Genomic DNA, 18,238 nt, shown 5'->3' on the forward strand with positions numbered 1-18,238 from the left:
TTTCCTCTTCGGGATAACGGGGGAGAATTCCTAGGGTGGCGGGCAGGAGTCTGGACCGGGGGACCTCCCCTATCCCCAGCGCCGGGCTCCGGCCTGCCCGGGCGCCCTTTTTCAGAACCACAGGGCGCGGACAGCGCCCAGCGCCCCGCCCCCGCGCCGATGGCGATTGGTGGAAGCTGCTTTCACTCATCAGCCTCCGCCCGGGGCCGGCACTCAGAAAGGCCAAGGGGCTGGGGAGTGTGAGGGGTCCGCAAGCCGACTGCCCCCACCCCCTACCCCCGGGATCCGCTGACCCTCGCACAGCCCGGGGCGACCCCATCCGCAGTCCCGGGGCTGCTCTGCCACGTCAGTCCACACGCTCCTCGGGCTGGTCCCGCCCCCTTAATGTCCCGCCTCTTCTTTTCGCATTGCGGGACGGCAGGAGGTTGGCACGGGGTCCCCCATACAGGGCACCCCACGTGCCGTCCGGTCGGGGCCGGTATGGGGCGGAGCGGGACCGGGAGGGAAATCCAGAGGAACACCTGCCCCCTCCCGCCCGCAGGGCTGAGTTGCGGCTGCCCCTGGGAGGGGTCCGGGAAGGAGTGACGTCAGGGTGAGTGGGAGCCAAGGAAGGCGCGAGGAGAGAGGCAGGGCCTGCAGGTGGGATCGAGCGAGGAGGAGCGAGAGCAAGACGCAGACAGGAGGCAGGACAGAGAGAAGCTGCACTGAGGAAGGCGGGCTGCGGGGTCCCTGGGGTGCGGGGCCAGGTGGGGTAGGAGTCAGTCCGGGAAAGTGAGCAGGAAGTTGGGGGGGGGGGGAGGAAGCAAGAGAGCTGGAAGAGGGGGCGGGGGTGGAAGGAGCAGAGAGGAGGCTGCCGGGAGGAGAAAAGGGAGAGGAGGAGGGGAGGGTTGATGGAGAAGGCAGGGGTGGAAGGGGTGAGAAGCAAGACGTAGGAGGAGCGAGCCAGCAAGCAGGGTTCCCTGACAGACCCAAAGTGAAGGGCAGGCCTCAGGAGACCACAAAGGGCTGTCGGGAGGGTCATCGGGGAGAATCAGGAGGCTGCCATGGAGGGCACAGGTGGCGAGCTGGGGGCACTCGGAGCCTGGGGCCTGGAGGACACCCCGGGGCTCTTGGCCAAGGCCGCCCTGCCGGGCCTGCTGCCCTGGCCACTGCCCCTGGCATCCTCAGCCTTCACCTTGCTCTTGGGCGCCCTCACATCCCTCTTCCTCTGGTACTGCTACCGGCTGGGTTCCCAAGACCTGCAGGCCCTGGGAGCTGGGGGCCAGGCTGGAGCTGTGAGCGTGGGATGCCCCGAGGCTGGCAGGCCCGGCCCCAGGAGCTCTGTGGAGGCCAGAGAAGGGAGCAGGGCTGAGGGCCTGGTGAGCCGTCGGCTGCGAGCCTATGCCCAGCGCTACTCCTGGGCAGGAATGGGGAGAGTGAGGCGGGCAGCACAGGGTGGCCCAGGCCCCGGGGGAGGGCCAGGCATCCTGGGCATTCAGCGCCCAGGCCTATTCTTCCTGCCAGACCTGCCTTCGATGCCCTTTGTGCCGCGGGATGCCCAGCGGCACGACGTGGAGCTCTTGGAAAACAGCTTCCCTGCCATCCTGCGTGACTTTGGAGCCGTGAGCTGGGACTTCTCAGGGTCTAGTCCCCTGCCTCGGGGCTGGTCCCCGGCCCTGGGCCCTGGCTGCTACCAGCTCCTGCTCTACCAAGCAGGCCGCTGCCAACCCAGCAACTGCCGCCGATGCCCAGGTGCCTACCGGGCCCTGCGGGGCCTGCGAAGCTTCATGAGTGCCAACACCTTCGGCAATGCTGGCTTCTCCGTCCTCCTGCCCGGGGCCCGGCTCGAGGGCCGCTGTGGGCCCACCAATGCTCGCGTCCGCTGCCACCTGGGTGAGTAGATGCAGTCGGCCAGCAGACCTCCTCCATGGCTCGGGGAGATCCCTGAGCAGAGGTTCTCTGCTGCCTGAGCGTTCTCCAAGATGGCTCTCCAGGGCTGTGAGCACAGTTCCTGGGCGCCCACAAGGACCTGCAGGCTGATTTGGTTAGCTTTTTTGTGGGCCTGTTCTACCTGCCCACTGGTCTCAGAAGGACGCCCAGCCCTACACCTTCTTTTACTTACTTAGTAGAAATCTTTATGGAACTCTAAGTGCCCACCACCAGGACTTGCCCCAAAGGGAAGCTAATCATAAAAACAGGTTCTCAAAAAGAAATTTGTAAACAGCTAAATACTCAGATCTCCCTCAACCTGAATTCTACATGTTCTTCTCTGAAAAGGGAGCAGCCACGGGAGTGTTTGATAACACCCCAAGAGGTTTTTTTGGTTTTTCTTTTGATGTTTTAAAGATTATAAGGAAATGACTATGGCACAGTTGGCTGTGTCCTGCCCTTTGGGACATGCTGGCCTCAGGATGCAGTCTAGAACCTTCTTGCCCTCCCACCATGCCCACAGCACTGAGGCCACGGGGCTGATCCTTCCCGTCTTTCCTCCCTGTTGGCCTTCTGGGAAACTCCTGTCCAAGTGGCAGTGGCCACGCCTTCTCTGATTAGGCTGCTGCCTTTGCGTCCCATGCTCAGCCACGTGATCTGAAGGCCAGGCTGGAGCTGCCAGTCCTACACTGTCTTGCCCCTGGTTAATTAGGTGCTTGACTCCGACCATCGGAAAGCCCACGGTGCCATTTTTTGCAGGCAGCCTCTGTCTGCCGCAGACCGCACTATGGGCATCTCCGAGCACTTATTTCCAACCAGCGGTGTGTTTAATTATGTCTGCATTGGCCAGGAGGGTTGGATGCAGGGTTCTCTCCCCTACAGGCCTGAAGATCCCCCCTGGCTGTGAGCTGGTGGTCGGGGGTGAGCCCCAGTGTTGGGCTGAGGGGCACTGTCTTCTGGTGGATGACTCCTTCCTGCACACAGTAGCCCACAACGGTAAGGGCTGCGAGAGGCGGGGGAGGTGCGAGAAAGTGGAAGGAGAGTGGGCTGAGGGTGGGAGAATCAGGTCTGACTGATTCCTGTTCCAACAGCAAGCTGCAGGACCTTGGGCCATCTTCATGGGGTGACTGCCTTCCCTGGTGGCTGCAAGGGTGAATGTAGGCACAGAGCCAGGTGGCTAGGGGGAGGGGGGAGCCTGGATAGGTGGGGCTCCTGCCGTACCGTCCTCGGGCAGGTGACCAAGTGGCTGTGCTTGGGCTGTGTCACTGTGTGAGTTACTTTCACTGCGAGTGTTGGTACAGGCCTGGAGTTAGAACAAGGCTGGGCACTTCCTGAACATGTGCTTGCCTTCGCGAGGGTTTGGTGAGTGCTGTTCTTCCCACCTCCCATGTCCCAGGCAACCCAGAAGACGGGCCGCGAGTGGTGTTCATCGTGGACCTTTGGCACCCCAACGTGGCTGGGGCCGAGCGTCAGGCCCTGGACTACGTCTTTGCACCAGACCCTTGACACCTGAGCTGGAGAGATGATTCACTCAGGGTTGGCGTCAGCGGTGGTCGGGGCCTCCAAACTGCGAGGGGCTGGGGGAGGGAGGTGGCTGGTGGTGTGGCCACGAAATAGAATTTGTGAATCGTCTCCTGAGTCCTGACTACTTCCTTCTCTGCTGCCAGGCTCCAGGTAGGGGCTCATGACGACTCCCACAAAATGAGTCAGGCGTCTGCTTAGCACAGGTGGCCCTCAGCGCCTCTGCTGGGAGAGCTGGCATCACACCTTCTACTCCACTTTATTCCAATAATTTAATAGAAAATTTAAATAATAAATAATATGAAACAGATCAAGAAAATGGCTGAGCTGGGCCAGGTCCAGGCCAGCCTTGTACAAAGTTATGGGCACAGGGAGGGACGAGGAGGGGGTAAGTTACCCTGCATGGGGTGGGCGGGAGTGGGGTGGCTCCAAAGTGGTGGGTGTCATCCTTGACACTTGAGCGTGGGCAACACACTAAAAAAAGGCAAAGGGAATTCTGAATCATTCCAACCCAGCTGCTGAGGGAAGGAGGTTGGGGCAGGGATGGGAACGCAGGGAAGTGTGAGGGTGCCCTGTGTTGTTAGCAGCGAGTGAGGATGACTTGAGAAGGGCCATGGCGGAGGTGGACCGTCCCATGCAGTGATGCAACCGCAGGGAAAGTAGGGCAGATAGGGAGGGGCCACGACTTGGCCAGCAAAGTCGAGGCAGGGAGGGGGGTGTCCAGAGGCAGGAGACTGGACACGGGTCAGAGGTCAGTCCTTGAAAACAATCTGCTGGCCGTGAGGACGCTCATCGTGGGTGATGTGGCGCCGAACGTGGATTCTGCGGACACGGTGCTCTCGCATCTCCTCATCCTCCCCGCGACCTGCCCTACCTCCTCCAGCTGCGCCTCCTGTGGCCTCCAGGAGTGCTGGGTCTGGGCCTCTGGGGGTCTCGTAAATCAGAATGTTCAGGGTCTCTTCAAAGATCCGGGCCTCTGGGAACTCCACCTGCCAAAGACCAGCGACCCCCAGCTGCCACCCTGTGCTCAGTTGTGCCCAGCCGGCCCCTACCACTCCTGTGCCGGCCCAGCCTCTCTCTGCACTCAGATGCTCAACGATGGCCCTTCTCTGCAACTACTTCCTCTTTAAAGATGCATTTATTTATTTGAAAGAGTTAGAGAGAGAAGAAGAGATATCTTCTATCCTCTAGTTCGCTCACCAAGTGGCTGCAATGGCCAGAGCTGGGCCAGCCTGAAGCCAGGAGCTTCATCTGTATCTCCTATGTGGGTGGCAGGGCCCAAGTATTTGGGTCCTCTTTCGTCGCTTTTCCCACGCACATTAGCAGGGAGCTGGATCAAAAGTGGAGCAGCCCAGACATGAACCCATAAGGAATGCCAGTTTCACAGCTGGCAGCTTTCCCACTCTACCACAAGGCCAGCCCCTGTTGGCCCTTTACTCAGTGAAGTCACACTTGGAGACCCAGCATCCCAGAAGAATGCCTTGCTTCTGCTCCCTCAGGCCTAGAGTCTTAGTAGACTCTTTTTTTTTTTTTTCTTAGTAGACTCTTACCACCTGGTGAATCCTTACCTGTAGTAGGCCAGGAGTTGATTAGCACTGTTAAACTGAGCAGTAACAGGAAATGGGCTTGGGGCTAAAAGCATCTGGTCTAATCCAGCTCATTGACATCCTATTGTTTGGCTAAAAGGCTTGGGGGAAGGCTTGGGAAAGACTTCCACCATCACTGGTCTCCTGTCAGTGCTTCATCCCCAGACCCTCTCCGTGTCCAGTTACTGGCTCTGCTGGCCGGAGCACTTACCCACCGACTACACCTTCCCCGGGATTGTGCTGCATCCTGGGAATACAGCAATGAGTCAAGCACAGCGTCTGTCTCCAGGGAGCTTAGGCTCCAGGTTGGGGAGCTGCAGACATCCAAGGGGTCCTCACAAAATCCATAGAAAACAGATACCATGAGAAAAGCTGTGTGCATGCATTCTGAAATGTTTTTGCATCAAAATATTTTGTACACTGTCTCCACAAGCTCTGTCAAGTGCCCCGCAGAGGCATTTAAGAAGAGGTAAAACTAAGTCAGGTGATGACAAGTGCTGAGAGACAGTCAGTTAGAATGGCTTGTATTGCCAGGTTGGCAAAGTGGGAATGTTGGGAACATCTCACTGAGGCGATATTGGGCCTTGTGGACAGCCTGGGGAGAGTGTTCTAGGAAAGGATGAAGGGGAGAGCTCTGGGTCAGGGGTGTGCCTGGTGGGTCATTCCAACACACTTCCCATCCAGTTTCTGGCTGCTGTGCTTGGAGGGCAGCAGCAAGATGTCCCAAATGTGTGGGCTCCTGCCGCCCCCTGAGAGACCCGGATGGAGTTCCTGGCTCCTGGTTTGGGCCTGGCCTGGCGGACTCCTGCTGCCCTCTGAGGAATAAATCAGTAGATGGAAGACCTCTGATTCTCCCTCTTGTTCTGCCTTTCCAATTAATCAGTCAATCTTTCCAAAAAGACAAAAACACAACAGGAGCCAGCTCAGTGGTACAGCAAGCTAATCCCTATGGTGCCAGCATCCCATATGAATGCCAGTTCGGTGTTCTGGCTGCTCCACTTCTGATCCAACTCCTTGTTTATGGCCTGAAAAAGCAGCAGAGGATGACCCAAGTTCTTGGATCCCTGTACCCGTATGTGAAACCCAGAAGCCACTCCTGGCTCCTGGCTTCTGATTAGCTTAGCTTTGGCCATAGTGGCCATTTGGAGAGTGAACCAGTAGATAAAAGATCTCTCTCTCTCTCTCTCTCTCTCTCTCTCCTTTCTGTGAAATCTCCCTTTCAAATGAACATAAAATCTTTTTGAAAAACAAATCTGACCCACAGAAGCAACCTGTGCCAGGTTACACCCAGAACTCCAGCTACCCAGCTCCCAAAGCGCAGGGAGGCGCTCTCTCCTGTCAGACAGGTACAACTGACTGTCCCAGTCCCTCTCATCCCCCACCCCTAAAGCCTCCTGACCTTGGTCTGCTTCTTCTCCGTGGCGTACACGATGGATGTGCAGCAGACCTCGGCAATCTTGCGGCCCTGCCCATAGAAGGACCAGCAGCAGATCTCATCGCCCAGCACGTCCTTGAGGAAGAGCAGCCGTCCGTGGAAGCGCAGGGCCAGCTTGTCAAACAGCTCAATGTTCTTAAGCAGGTTATCATCGGAGGTACTGAGGACAGGGAGGGATGTCCAGGACCTCAGCTTCCCTGGATGCCTCCCCCACCCCACCCAGGGTAGAGTCTGCAGTTACCTGCACTCAGCTCCTGCCCTCAGAAGAGAAGCATTAAGTCCCAGCATGGGGCAGCTCCCTGACAAGGCTGCATGGACTGGGCTCCTGCCAGCCCCACCCTGACCTCTAGCAGGGTAACACCAGGCAACTTCTTGGGGCCTCAGAACACCCATCCACAAAACAGGGATTCACAAGAACACAGCCTCCAACAAGGATTACAGAAGTGGAGGTACAGGGTGCACTTACGAGAACTGTGCCGGCTAGGCAACCTGCCCTTGGCACAGCGTAACCGCTATTGCTGTCATCCAACTTTCCCTGGAGCCCCATCCCCTTGGAACCCAATCTGGAGCTCTGAGGGGGAAATGAGCTACCTGCATACCCTGGGGTGAGTGGCAGGGCGGCCATGGCAGCCACTGCAGTGGTCTGTCTGCAGGGCTCTGGCACTCCTGCCACCCTGCCATGGTCAGGAGCAGGGCCATGCCCCCCAGGCTCCACCCCCCACGGGTTGCATCACCTGGTGTAGGAGTATTTGTTGTTACTGCGGTTGTGCAGCAGCTTCACCACGGGCTGTTGGGGGGAGAAAGGATGCGGAAGGCTTGGGGTGAGGCTGTGGAGAAGAGGTCCACCTCCCCCCTGCAGGGCTGCCTGTGGCTGGGAGGGCGCCTCACCTTGGAGGTGCTGGCCAGGAGCTGCTGCTCCTCCCGGGGAGATGTCAGGGTTGGGATGAGGCACAGCGGCGACAGGTTCTCCTTTTTTTGCTGGGGAAGAAGTGGAAAGTGGCTCAGGGCTTATCAGGAGGTCTTGCATGCCCTCACTTAAAGCGTAGGTGGGCGGGGGGAGAGAACGCAGACTCCTCAGTGGTTTCCCCTGGACGGCTAGGCTCCAGCTGCGTGCCCCTTGGCCCACCCAGCCTGTGGGCCACCTTTGTCTGCCCTATTGGGCTGTAAGCTCGCACCCCTGCAGAAGCCAGGCCCCTCCCTGCAGGGTGACCCCACCCCCTTCCCAGTTTCTTTCCCTCTCAGCACTCAGTGCCCCGCAGACAGACACCAGATATTCAGCAAGTGTCTGTTAAGTGGCAAACCTGGCTGGGTGGCAATGGGCTGGAGAAAAGTGTAGAACAAGCCAGACGAGTTTCTCCTCTGCTTTCTTTATCATCCTGCTCAATCGCGCTCACCTCTCCCAACCCTGACAACTAGAAGGTGCATCTCTATAATTTCAGGAAACAGTACTTCTGGAAGCTTTAGAAATTTTTACTAAAATCAATACAGAAGGATGGTAGCTACAGTCACAGGTCAATTTGCACACAGAAGCCAAGAAGAGACAGATCCTGCTGGACAGAGGGAGGCACCACAAAGCCATGGTAGTGACAGGGTGGTTCCTGGTGCAAACAGAAGAAAACTCAATGGAACATAATCAGGACCAGGAAACATACTGGGGCATGCACAAAAATAGCCATTTAAAAAAAAGAGAGCGAGAGAGACCCCTCTGGGCCAGCACTGTGGCACAGCACGTTAAGCCACCACCTGCAACACAGGCATGCCATGGGAGGGCTCATTCGAGTTCTGGCTGCTCCATTTCCCATTCAGCTCATACACCTGGGAAAGCAGCAGCTGATGGCTCAGTGATTGAGTTCCAGACCCCTGCCTTCAGCTGGACCTGTTCCTGGCTGCTGGAGCCATTTGGGGAGCGAACCAGTGGACGAAGATCTCTCTCTCTCTGTTACTCTTCCAAATAAATTAATATTCAAGAATAAGCTAATTTGAAGATGTAGGAAACAGGTGTGTATGGGTTATCCATTGCTATTGAACAAATCCTCCCCAACTTAGCAGCTCCAGTGGGCAATAAGCAGAGTGGTCAGTTCAGGAGTGGCTCAGCCAGGAGGTCCTGGCCTGGAGTTCTTCAGCAGGCAGTAATGAGGGTGTTAGCTGGGGCCGAAGGCAACGGAAGCATTGCTGCCTCCACGGTCCTGGGAGAAAGCTCAGCCAGCCAGCCAGCCAGCCAGCCAGGGCCAGGAAGTAGCCCACCCTGCCAACAGAGGGCCTTTCCCCTGCGCTGTGAGCACCCTCCCAGCAGACATCTCCAGGGCATCTACCCGGGCTAAGTGGAGTCTTGATGTCTGATGACCCAGCTTTGTCAGCCCTCTTCGGTATAGCCATATGGGAATGAAGGGAGGAAGCCAGGGCCAGTGGGATGCTTGGGGAGTCCTGGCTCCTACAGCCTGCACTCTGACTCCCATGGACACCCATCTCTCCCACATGCCAAATGCATACTTGGCTTCGGTGTCCCCAAATGTCATCTCGTTATGCATCAGTGCTCAAATGAGGTCCTAGTGGAAATGAGGTCCTCCAGTGGATGTTGTTTCTTAATTACAGCTTTCTAGGTAAACTTCCCCTCTACACCCCAGTGAGCCAATATAGACCAGTTAGGGCCTCCACGGTGCCCATGATGCAGCAGTGGACTTGCCAGAGTCACCGCCAGGGGCACTCTTGTTCCCAGGGGTGAAGCCGAGAAGGGATGCCTGGTGGAGCTGTGGTCTGGGTGCAGGCAGCCTAAGGGTGCAGACTTTGGCTCCGAGTGCTTTGTCATGACCCCTGTCGCAGCACTCCCTGCTTGTCCATGAAGGCTGTGTGCGGCAGTCTCCTCAGCCTGCATTCTGCCTGTTTATAGGTCAGGGATCCAAAGACCCCTTCTTTGGCTCTTTTTCAGCCCACACTCGACAGGGTTTCTGCCCATAGAATTCTCTCGAAAACTGTTCTGGGTGCCTTGAAAGTCTTGGGACTCCGTTTTTTAGGAGACAGTTGTCCTGACAGACCTCTGTGAAGCCAGATCTGCTCCTGCTGGGGCTTCTGCCAGCACTGTGATGTTTGCAGGCTTCTTAGGAGCACTATGACATGGAATTGAACTATTCTCTGAGGCATCTTTTTGTCTAATTCTGAGGTTTTTCATTTTTATTATTATTATTTTTTAAGATTTATTTGTTTGAGGCTCAGCGTGGTAGTCTAGTGGCCAGAGTCCTTGCTTTGCATGCACCAGGATCCCATATGGGCACCAGTTTGTGTCTGGCTGCTCCATTTCCCTTCCAGCTCCCTGCTTGTGGCCTGGGAAAGCAGTTGAGGATACCCCAAAGCCTTAGGACCCTGCACCTGTGTGGGAGACCCAGAAAACGCTCCTGACTCCTGGCTATGGATCAATTCAGCTCTGGCTTTTGCAGCCACTTGGGGACTGAACCAGCGCACGGAAGATCTTTCTTTCTGTATCCCTTTCTCTATGTGTATCTGCCTTTCCAATAAAAATAAATAAATCTGAAAAAAATTGTTTTTATTTGAAAAGCAGAGTTAATGAGAGAGAGAGACAGACAGATCTTCCATCCATTGGTTCATTCCCCATATGGCCACAACAGCTGGAGCTGCTTCCAGGTCTCCTACATGGGTGCAGGATCCCAATGCTTTTTAAGTCATCATCCCCAGATGCTTTCCCAGGCCACAAGCAGGGAGCTGGCTGGGAAGCGGAACAGTCGGGATACAAACTGGTGCCCATACGGATTCTGGCATCACAGGTGGAGGGTTAGCCTGCTCTACTATGGCGCTGGCTCAGATAGTCTGAACTTTTCTACAGCGCTGCAGGAGACACAGTTGCTGAACTTCCTGCTGGTAGGCAAGGATCCCCTTTCTGTTTCCAATTACATCCTCCTGACTGTTGCTCAAGCCCTCACTGCAGCTGACTTTCTTGCATTGCCTGTTGACACTTTTACTAGCCCTCTCCCCAAAGGGCTTCCGGTTCTGCCCACTTCTTAGATCCAAAGTTACTACCCGGGCAGCCGCTGGACAAATCCCTCAGGCTCTAGCCGGGACATCTACATTCCATCTTGGCATGCCTAAACTCAAGTCCTGGCTTGCAGGCATTGGGTTCCTGCTGTCCCTGGGGGAGACCCGGATTGAGTCCACAGCCCCTGTGAGCACCGATGGGATTGGGAGCACCGAGGACTGCATCAGTAGCAGGGAGCTCCGCCTACCTCTCTGCCTAGCATAGATGAAAAGTGCAAGTACTTCCACACTTGCAGTTTTTGTTATGATAGCCACCCCACTCCAGAACTCAAGCTTTGTTAGCTACTCACTGCTGGGCAATAAACTGCTACAGATTTAACACAGCAGGAAACACCCACTGTTCCACACTGGCCCTCTGGGCACATAGCCAGCATGGTACCGGCCCAGGGTCTCTCTGGATGTTGGCCAGGGCTGTGGTCAACAGATGATGTGGCTGGGCCAGGAAGATTTGCTTCTGAGAGGCTCCTGCCCTGGCTGGGAGTCTGTGCTGGCTGCTGGCAGGAGGCAGCCATCTCCCCATTAAGTGGCCCTTTTATGGCAACAGCTGCTTCCCCTAGAGGGAATGACCCAACAGACACACAGAGCCTTCAGTGCCTTTTGTACCTTTTACACTGAAAGTCACACACTTGGGCTCAGCTGCTCTGCTTCCCATCCAGCTTCCTGCTTATGGCCTGGGAAAGCAGTAGAGGATGGGCCAAATTTTTGGGACTCTGCACCTGTGTGGAAGGTCCTTCTTCTGAAGCTGCTGGCTCCTGGCTTCAGAACTTGACCATGTTGAAGTCAGCCATTTGATCCAACAGTTAAGACTGGGTTGCCCAGGTCCCATATTGGAACACCAGGGCTCAAATCCCAGCTCTGCACCTGACTCTAGCTTCCCACTAACATACACCTGAGGGAGCAGCTGGTGACAGCTCAACTGGTGGGGATCTGTCACCTGGAAGGGAGACCTGGCGCTGAGATCCTGGCTGCTGGCTGCAGTGTGCCCTGCCTCTGCTCCTTCCATGCATTTGGTGTTGACAGCTGATCAGTCACTTATGCACCTACATTACTACCTAGAATACTCTATGTTTCGGAACAAGGAAGTGCACCAACAGTGGAGGGATTAAACTACCACCACCTAAACACAGGGGCCAATTCTGAGCAATATTGATTAACAGTAAGATCAGCAATATTATGGGTGTCTTGGGGTAACCCGAAAAAGAATTATATCACATTACCTAGAATGTATTCTTACCAAACTGTTTGCTATCATGCCTCCAAATCTATGGTCTAGTTTACAGGAAATTCCAGTTAGTGTAGGGTAACAAACCTACTGATAGGACACGTAAACAGCCAGGCAGATTTAGAAAGTGGGTCATTCTCTAGGACGACTGGCAGGCTCTCTAACAAGTCAGCATGAGGAGGCAACAGGACTGGCGTGGACTGGCAGAGAAGTGCAGACATGACAAGCAGACGGAATTTGAGGATCTAGACTGGATCCTGCATTGGGTGACTCAGCTACAAAAACACATTTCTGTAACAACTGGAGAAAATAGAGGTTGCCCTGGATGTTAGATAAACATTTCGTTGAACCAGAAGGATGTCAATTTTCAACAACATCAAAACAAGCAGATTACAAAATGGTAGACATAACATGATTGTATTTTGGCAAAAATACACACACATACACATCTGCAAAGTACACGTTTGGTGTCTTCATTTTATGGTTACCTGTGTTCCTTCAGCTTCTACAGTTCATATATACTGCTGCAGAAATAATAAATGGTTTGTTGCATTTTAAAATTCTAAGGACTTGGGGTATGCATTTGATAGAGTGATTACAGATGCCGCTCAGGGTGCCTGCATCTCACACGGGAGGGCCTGAGCTGGGAGTCCTGGCCTCCGTTTGGCCACCCTGGGAGGCAGCAGGGGATGGCTCAGGAACTTGGGTCCCTTCCTCCCACATGGGAGATCAAGATGGAGTTCCAGGACTGGCCCAGTCCTGGCTGTCATAGGCATCTGGGGCAACAACCAGTAGATAGCGGATCTTTCTCTCGGCACCCCCTTTCTCTCTCTCCCTTTCAAAACAAAATGAAAAGAAATTAACTTTAAAAAAATTAGTTATCAATTTACTAATTACTAAACTTACTAAATATCAGATGCCATGGATAGGTACCCATACCTAAAACTGATTAGAAGTTGGCAATATCTAAAACTGACTACAAGTTATTACGTGTAACAGATTCTCTCATCTGGGGTTTTTCATCTGAATCTCAAAATCTAGCAAATACTTCGAGCATTTTCTGAACTCTCCCAAGGCTCGCAGGTAAATAGCACCATGCTCGATTATGTATAACCCAAGCCTCAAACGTGTATGACACATGGCCTTATGTAAGATGGCTTAGTTCTTTCTGCAAACTAAACTGAAATATGCTCTGCTTTCTTGCCAAGCCCTAGCAGAAAGATAGGCAGCTAAGTAGGAAAGCTGGTAAGGAATATGAATAAGCAAGTCACAGACGGAGATGGTGAAGAAGCCAGTGAATATGTATATGAGAAGATGCTCAATCTCACTTAGCACTCAGCGACGTGCAAATTAAAATGAGATCACCTGTCAGACTGGCAGAATGAGAAGCTGTAGGATGCCCCGTGGGGTTGGGAGTGTGCAGGAGCTCACAGCCAGATGTGAGGACCAAGGACTGCAGCCACGCAGGAGAGCATCCTGCCGAGACTGACACGCCATGTGCAGGTCTCCTGCAATCCAGCCATTCTACTGCCAGCTATAACCACGAGCAGCCCTGGCACAGGCCATGGGGCAGGTATGCATGGGTGCTCACAGCGGGCACTGCTTGTGGGGGGCAGGAAGCAGGAGGCAGTCTTGGTCTTCAATCCAGCGGGAACAAACACATAAGACAGCAGGGAATGCCCCCCACTGGAGGAGATGGGCACCCAACAGTACAGCTAGATCCTGAAGAAAGTTCCAAACTCAGAAACCATGAACTGTGACCCACAGCTCAGCGCTGTTCATGAAGATGTAAATAAAATGACATTTAAGCTTTTCTGGGCTACAAATATAATCCAAGCCATTATGTATCAAATATAAAACTAGCATGGGTGTCCCTGGGGAAAAGGGAAGTGGGCAGGGGCTGGGAATGAAGGGAGAAAGATAAAAACAACCAGGACTAGATGGACCTAGGCTGAGGAGACGAGAAGGAATATAGGGAGGAGTGTGCTGGGTGGGGGTGGGGCGGGGTCAGAGGCGGGGAGGGTGGGAACAATCTTAAGGGAACCTGGACTGCAGGCACTGGAGACTGAGCTTGGGAGAACACCCTTGCCTGGAGGTCAGGTGACCTGGGTCCCTGCCCGAGCTCTGCAGTGTGCTGCCGCCTTGACCATGGATGCACCTTCCCACTCCTCTGGCAGTCCAGAGTCCAAGAGGGAGAATGGGTGGGAGGCAGCTCAGGGGACACACAATGGGTGTGCATCACATCAGCTCCCTAGAAAACCATAAAACGGAAATGTGTTTCCCAGATATAATGCACTGTATTTCAAACCCCAATGGGTAACCCAAGAATGGGTCAGGAACTAAGCTTAATGGGTCCCAAAAGCACTGAAAAGAGCAGCTTGCACAATGGCTCAGTGACTAAATCCTCACTTTACATGCACCTATCCATAAGGGCACTGGTTTGTGTCCCAGCTGCTCCATCTCCCATCCAGCTCCCTGCTTGTGGCCTGGGAAGGCAGCAGAGGATGACCCAAAGCCTTGGACTCTGCACCCACATGGGAGACCTGGAAGAAGCTCTTGGCTTCAGATCGGCTCAGCTCCAGCCACTGTGGCCATTTGGGGAGTGAACCAGCAGACAAAATCTTTCTCACTGTCTCTTCTCTGCAAATATACCTTTCCAAGAAAAATAAACAAATCTTTAGAAAGAAAGAAAGAATGAAGGAATGAATGAACGGATGAACGAAGTGTCCAACACAAATCATTTTAGAAAATTCTTTTTTGGTTATATGTACATGAGTATAAAATGCATGCCTACCCCCCACCCCTGGCCCGCCACAAGGGCTACAATCTGAGAGTATGAAAAACATGGTATTTGTCCACAGCAATTCGACGTTTGTGGAGTTGAAGAGCCTATAAATGCTTGTGGGGATGACAGAGAGCTGGTCAGAGCTGCCACTTTCTAAGCTATAAAAACACATCAAAAGAAACTCCCATATTCTCCTACTATGATTGTATCCTAAAAGAAAAAGCATTCTACCATTGTAGAAGCAGAACAGACTGAAGAGCTGTCTGGGAACCTCAGGACACTGCCCTTATTTTTCTTGGTTCTGATCTTTCAGAGCAGGAGGACAGAACGTGAGAGGGAGGGACTGGCTCAAGGGCATTCAGTCAACTCTGTGGGGCAGCCTGGCTCCAAGCCCTGCACCCTGCAGCCCCTGCAGCCCCTGCAGCCCCTGCAGCCCCTGCGCCCCGCAGCCCATGCTCCAAGCTCTGTGTCTCATTGTGCTTTCTCAGTCCAGCTCCTTAGAACCATCAGGGCCCAAGAAGCCCCCCAACCAGCCTGTGGGGGCTGTGCTATGGAAACCCTGGTGTTGCTTGTCTAGGAATGGCTCTGCTTCCTGGTGCTTTCATGTGAGCCAAGAATTTGGAAGCTAAATGAAACAGACCATCCCAAGTGAGAAAGACTCTTAGTGTGATGGAATGTTGCCCCAGGTATTGGGGTGCTACCTAGCATGTACACCTCAATTTAAACATAGGTGCTGTCCCCTCTAGTGGCACTAGGACCTACCCAGGGGTTTCTAAGCAGGGGACAGAACAAACTGGGGGTGTATTGAAGGATAATGGCTGAATTGGGTGAGAAGGAACGGCAGGAAGCAGACAGCAGTTTCTTCTGCCTGAGGCTGCACGGCTGCTGGGCGAGCCTGAGGGATTCAGGCCAGGCACAGCCCTGCTCTCGAGGCAGCACTCTATATACACACACACACACACACACACACACACACACACACACACACTCTCTCTCTCTCTCTCTCTATCTCTCTCTCTTTCTTGCTTTCCAGTATCTAACCACTTGGGCAGCTCCCCCAGGGACACGGGAGGAGGGTCCCTCACCTGCAGGGCCAGCTGGCAATCCTCGATCAGGCCCTGAACCAGGTAGTAGCGTGCTTCGCCCAGCAGCTCCCCGAGTTCTCTGGCACTCTCGGGCAGTGGCACCGACCCGTCCCGCAGGTAGTTGAGGATGGTACCAAAGTGGCGGCCACTGCGGTCAATGAGCACCCAACCTAGCGGGAGAAGCAGGAGCAGAGCAATCACGTGGGTACTGGAAGGCCTGCACTTCACTTCTCTGTTTCCTGTTCTTTCAGCCCCATAACCTCTTCTGAAACACCAACCCATCTGAAGCCGACTGGAGTGCAACCCACCAGGACGTGGGTAAGGGTCACCTGCCACGAGAACACCAAACGGCCTCCTCATCCACAGTCTGCATTTCCAGACAGTGTGCAGGGATTGATGTGAGCGGGGTGCAGCGACCGCTTAGCAGCGGTTCAGGTGGCCGTGCAGGGTTCGGAGGCAGAGAGAAGGGAAGACGAGGCAAGGCTGCCTGGAGGGGTGTGGCTGGTGGCAGGGCTGGCTCCCAAGTCTACTGAGGTGAGGGGTGAAGGATGCAGGAACTGGCTATGGGAATGACGGAGAGACTTAGCGCTGCGCAATAGTGCCTGGCAGAGTGAGCTCTGTGCAAACACAGGCAAAGAACGTTATCAGCAGAGTGAGAAAGGCGTTAATGGGATGGAGGCTGCAGGGAGGTGACAGTGGGAGCCAGGGAAGAGGGGCACAAGAAGGCTGCGCCACCCGAGCCTGGAGACTTGGGGTCGCAGCTCGCCACTTGAGAAGGCGTGAGCGGCTTACCTCCGGCGTCCGTGAGCACCTCCACGCGGCCGCTGAACATGGCCTTGAGCATCGTGTCCTGCCCCGTGAGGGTACGCAGTGTGGTGTAGTGCAGCGAACCGCCCACGTTCAACTTCACATACTTGCTGTTCGGGGTCAGCGGCTTCAGACTGTACGCGGCGGCCGAACCAGCCTCCAGTGCCGAGGGCTTAGGGACTTCCAGGGACGCGGCCGCGGCTGCCGCCGGGCCCGAAGCCTCGGCCGACATGCCGGGTGACAGCGACAGGCGGCCAGCCCAGGTTCCTTCCGTGCTCTCAGGCTAGAACCCACAGAACCCGGGACGCTGGCCAGCCCGCCACACCGTCCTCCGTACACGCCCACTCGCTGCCGCTACTCCGCCACTCTGGCCCTCCTCCCCGCAGCGTTCGCCTCACCCGGAAGCCGGCGCCGGGCAACTGCGCAGGCGCGCCTAGTCCACGCCCCCTCTGTTGACCTTAGGGCGTGGCCGCGCGTGCGGCGCATGCCCAGTGGGCTTGGAAGCGGGTAGGTTTGCTGTGTGGACCGCAGTTAGGGCGGCGGGGCAAGGTTCACCGACCTTGAGGAGGTTCCCATCCCCATGCGGGACGAGGAAAGCAATACTCCTGCCTGATGGGGGCCTCCGCTGTCAGAACTTGGTGGGCATGGAGGGAAACCTGGCTCGAAGAGAACAGGGTGTTGGGCAGCATCCACCTCCCTAAGCCCCACTCGCTGATGGACCTTGCTGAGGATGCAAACAGAGCAACCTGAATGGAAGGGGGCCTCTCCGGAGGCCGTGGGGAGACAGGCAAAGGGAAAAGCAGGTGCCAAGACCTCGCGCAGCAACGGGCTTGGCGTCTGGAACCGAGAGAATTTTCGGGGTGGTGGGAGCAGTTGAACAAAGATAACAGATTCACAGTTAGTATTACAATGGTTAGCCCCCAGCTGACCAGAGAGAAGAAATAGGGAACCCTGTGTTCCCTGAGCTGGTCTGCACCCAGGGTTTGCAGCTGGGGAGATAGGCGACCAAATGGTGTCCCTTCATGCAGGAAGATCAGCTGGAAGAAAATCGAAACGGGGCCAGAGTTCTGGGGCTTCAGCCTTGCCACCCCTTCACTGATGGGGGGATCCCAAGCAAGTCATTTGTCTCTCACGGGAAATAGGACGTGGGTAATTCCATCTGTAAAAATCCACCATTTTAGCTTTTGGGCTTCGATTTCCCTGCATGCTGCCAGATGTCAACTGCCCACCACAAAACTTCCCCAATGGATAGCTCATACTCCTACTTCCTCCTATAAAACGCCATGGCCTGCAAGAGAAGGGACTCCTTTAAGTTTGCTCAAGTAAACCTATCTTGGCTGTTGAGCTGACTCCTTAGCATTCCTGATTTGCTAACAAATTCCAACATTCTCTGGGCTTGATTGGTTCCTTTTCTGCATAAGAAGAGGTGCAAATATGGGCCCAGCATGATAGCGTAGTGGTTAAGGTCCTCACCTTGCACTCCCAAGATCCCATATTGGGGGCCGGTTCTAATCCCAGCAGCCCTGCTTCCCATTCAGCTCCCTGCTTGTGGCCTGGGAAAGCAGTCGAGGATGGCCCAAAGGTTTGGACCCTGCACCCGTGTGGGAGACCTGGAAAAAGTTCCTGGCTTCAGATTGGCTCGGCTCCAGCTGTTGCAGCTGCTTGGTTCCTTGCAGCTGCTTGGGGAGTGAACCATTGGATGGAAGATCTTCCTCTCTGTCTCTCCTCCTCTCTGTATATCTGAGTTTTCAATAAAAAAATAAATCTTAAAAAAAAAAGAAGAGATGCAAATTTAATTTTTAAAGTTAATATTTGGCTCAGTATTTTGTGTCTCGGCTGCTCCAC

The 18,238-nt window shown here is 54.7% G+C and overlaps 2 protein-coding genes across 3 annotated transcripts; one reads left to right on the top strand and one right to left on the bottom strand.

Annotated features, from left to right (window-relative positions):
- Positions 1-567: 567 nt before the first annotated feature.
- ASPHD1 (aspartate beta-hydroxylase domain containing 1) lies at positions 568-3,414 on the top strand. The gene is made up of 4 exons (XM_040973051.1): positions 568-592; positions 1,504-1,872; positions 2,791-2,904; positions 3,305-3,414. Exons 2-4 carry the CDS (start codon positions 1,515-1,517, stop codon positions 3,412-3,414), a joined length of 582 nt encoding a protein of 193 aa, XP_040828985.1. The 5' UTR covers positions 568-592; positions 1,504-1,514.
- KCTD13 (potassium channel tetramerization domain containing 13) lies at positions 707-16,811 on the bottom strand. 2 transcript variants are annotated; one of them, XM_040973050.1, is made up of 7 exons: positions 16,379-16,764; positions 15,587-15,756; positions 7,339-7,428; positions 7,185-7,237; positions 6,415-6,610; positions 4,165-4,418; positions 707-718 (listed from the first exon to the last, which is right to left on the bottom strand). In XM_040973050.1, the coding sequence occupies exons 1-6, from the start codon at positions 16,623-16,625 to the stop codon at positions 4,182-4,184; spliced, it is 993 nt and encodes a 330-aa protein (XP_040828984.1). In that variant the 5' UTR covers positions 16,626-16,764; the 3' UTR covers positions 707-718; positions 4,165-4,181. The 2 variants fall into 2 exon arrangements, with proteins under 2 accessions (XP_040828984.1, XP_040828983.1); XM_040973049.1 differs by lacking the exon at positions 707-718 and having other exon boundaries at positions 3,627-4,418; positions 16,379-16,811.
- Between the last annotated feature and the right edge of the window lie 1,427 nt (positions 16,812-18,238).

Source organism: Ochotona curzoniae, unplaced genomic scaffold (assembly GCF_017591425.1).
Source record: "Ochotona curzoniae isolate NIBS_2020 unplaced genomic scaffold, NIBS_Ocur_1.0 contig_2321, whole genome shotgun sequence".
Lineage (NCBI taxonomy): Eukaryota > Metazoa > Chordata > Mammalia > Lagomorpha > Ochotonidae > Ochotona > Ochotona curzoniae.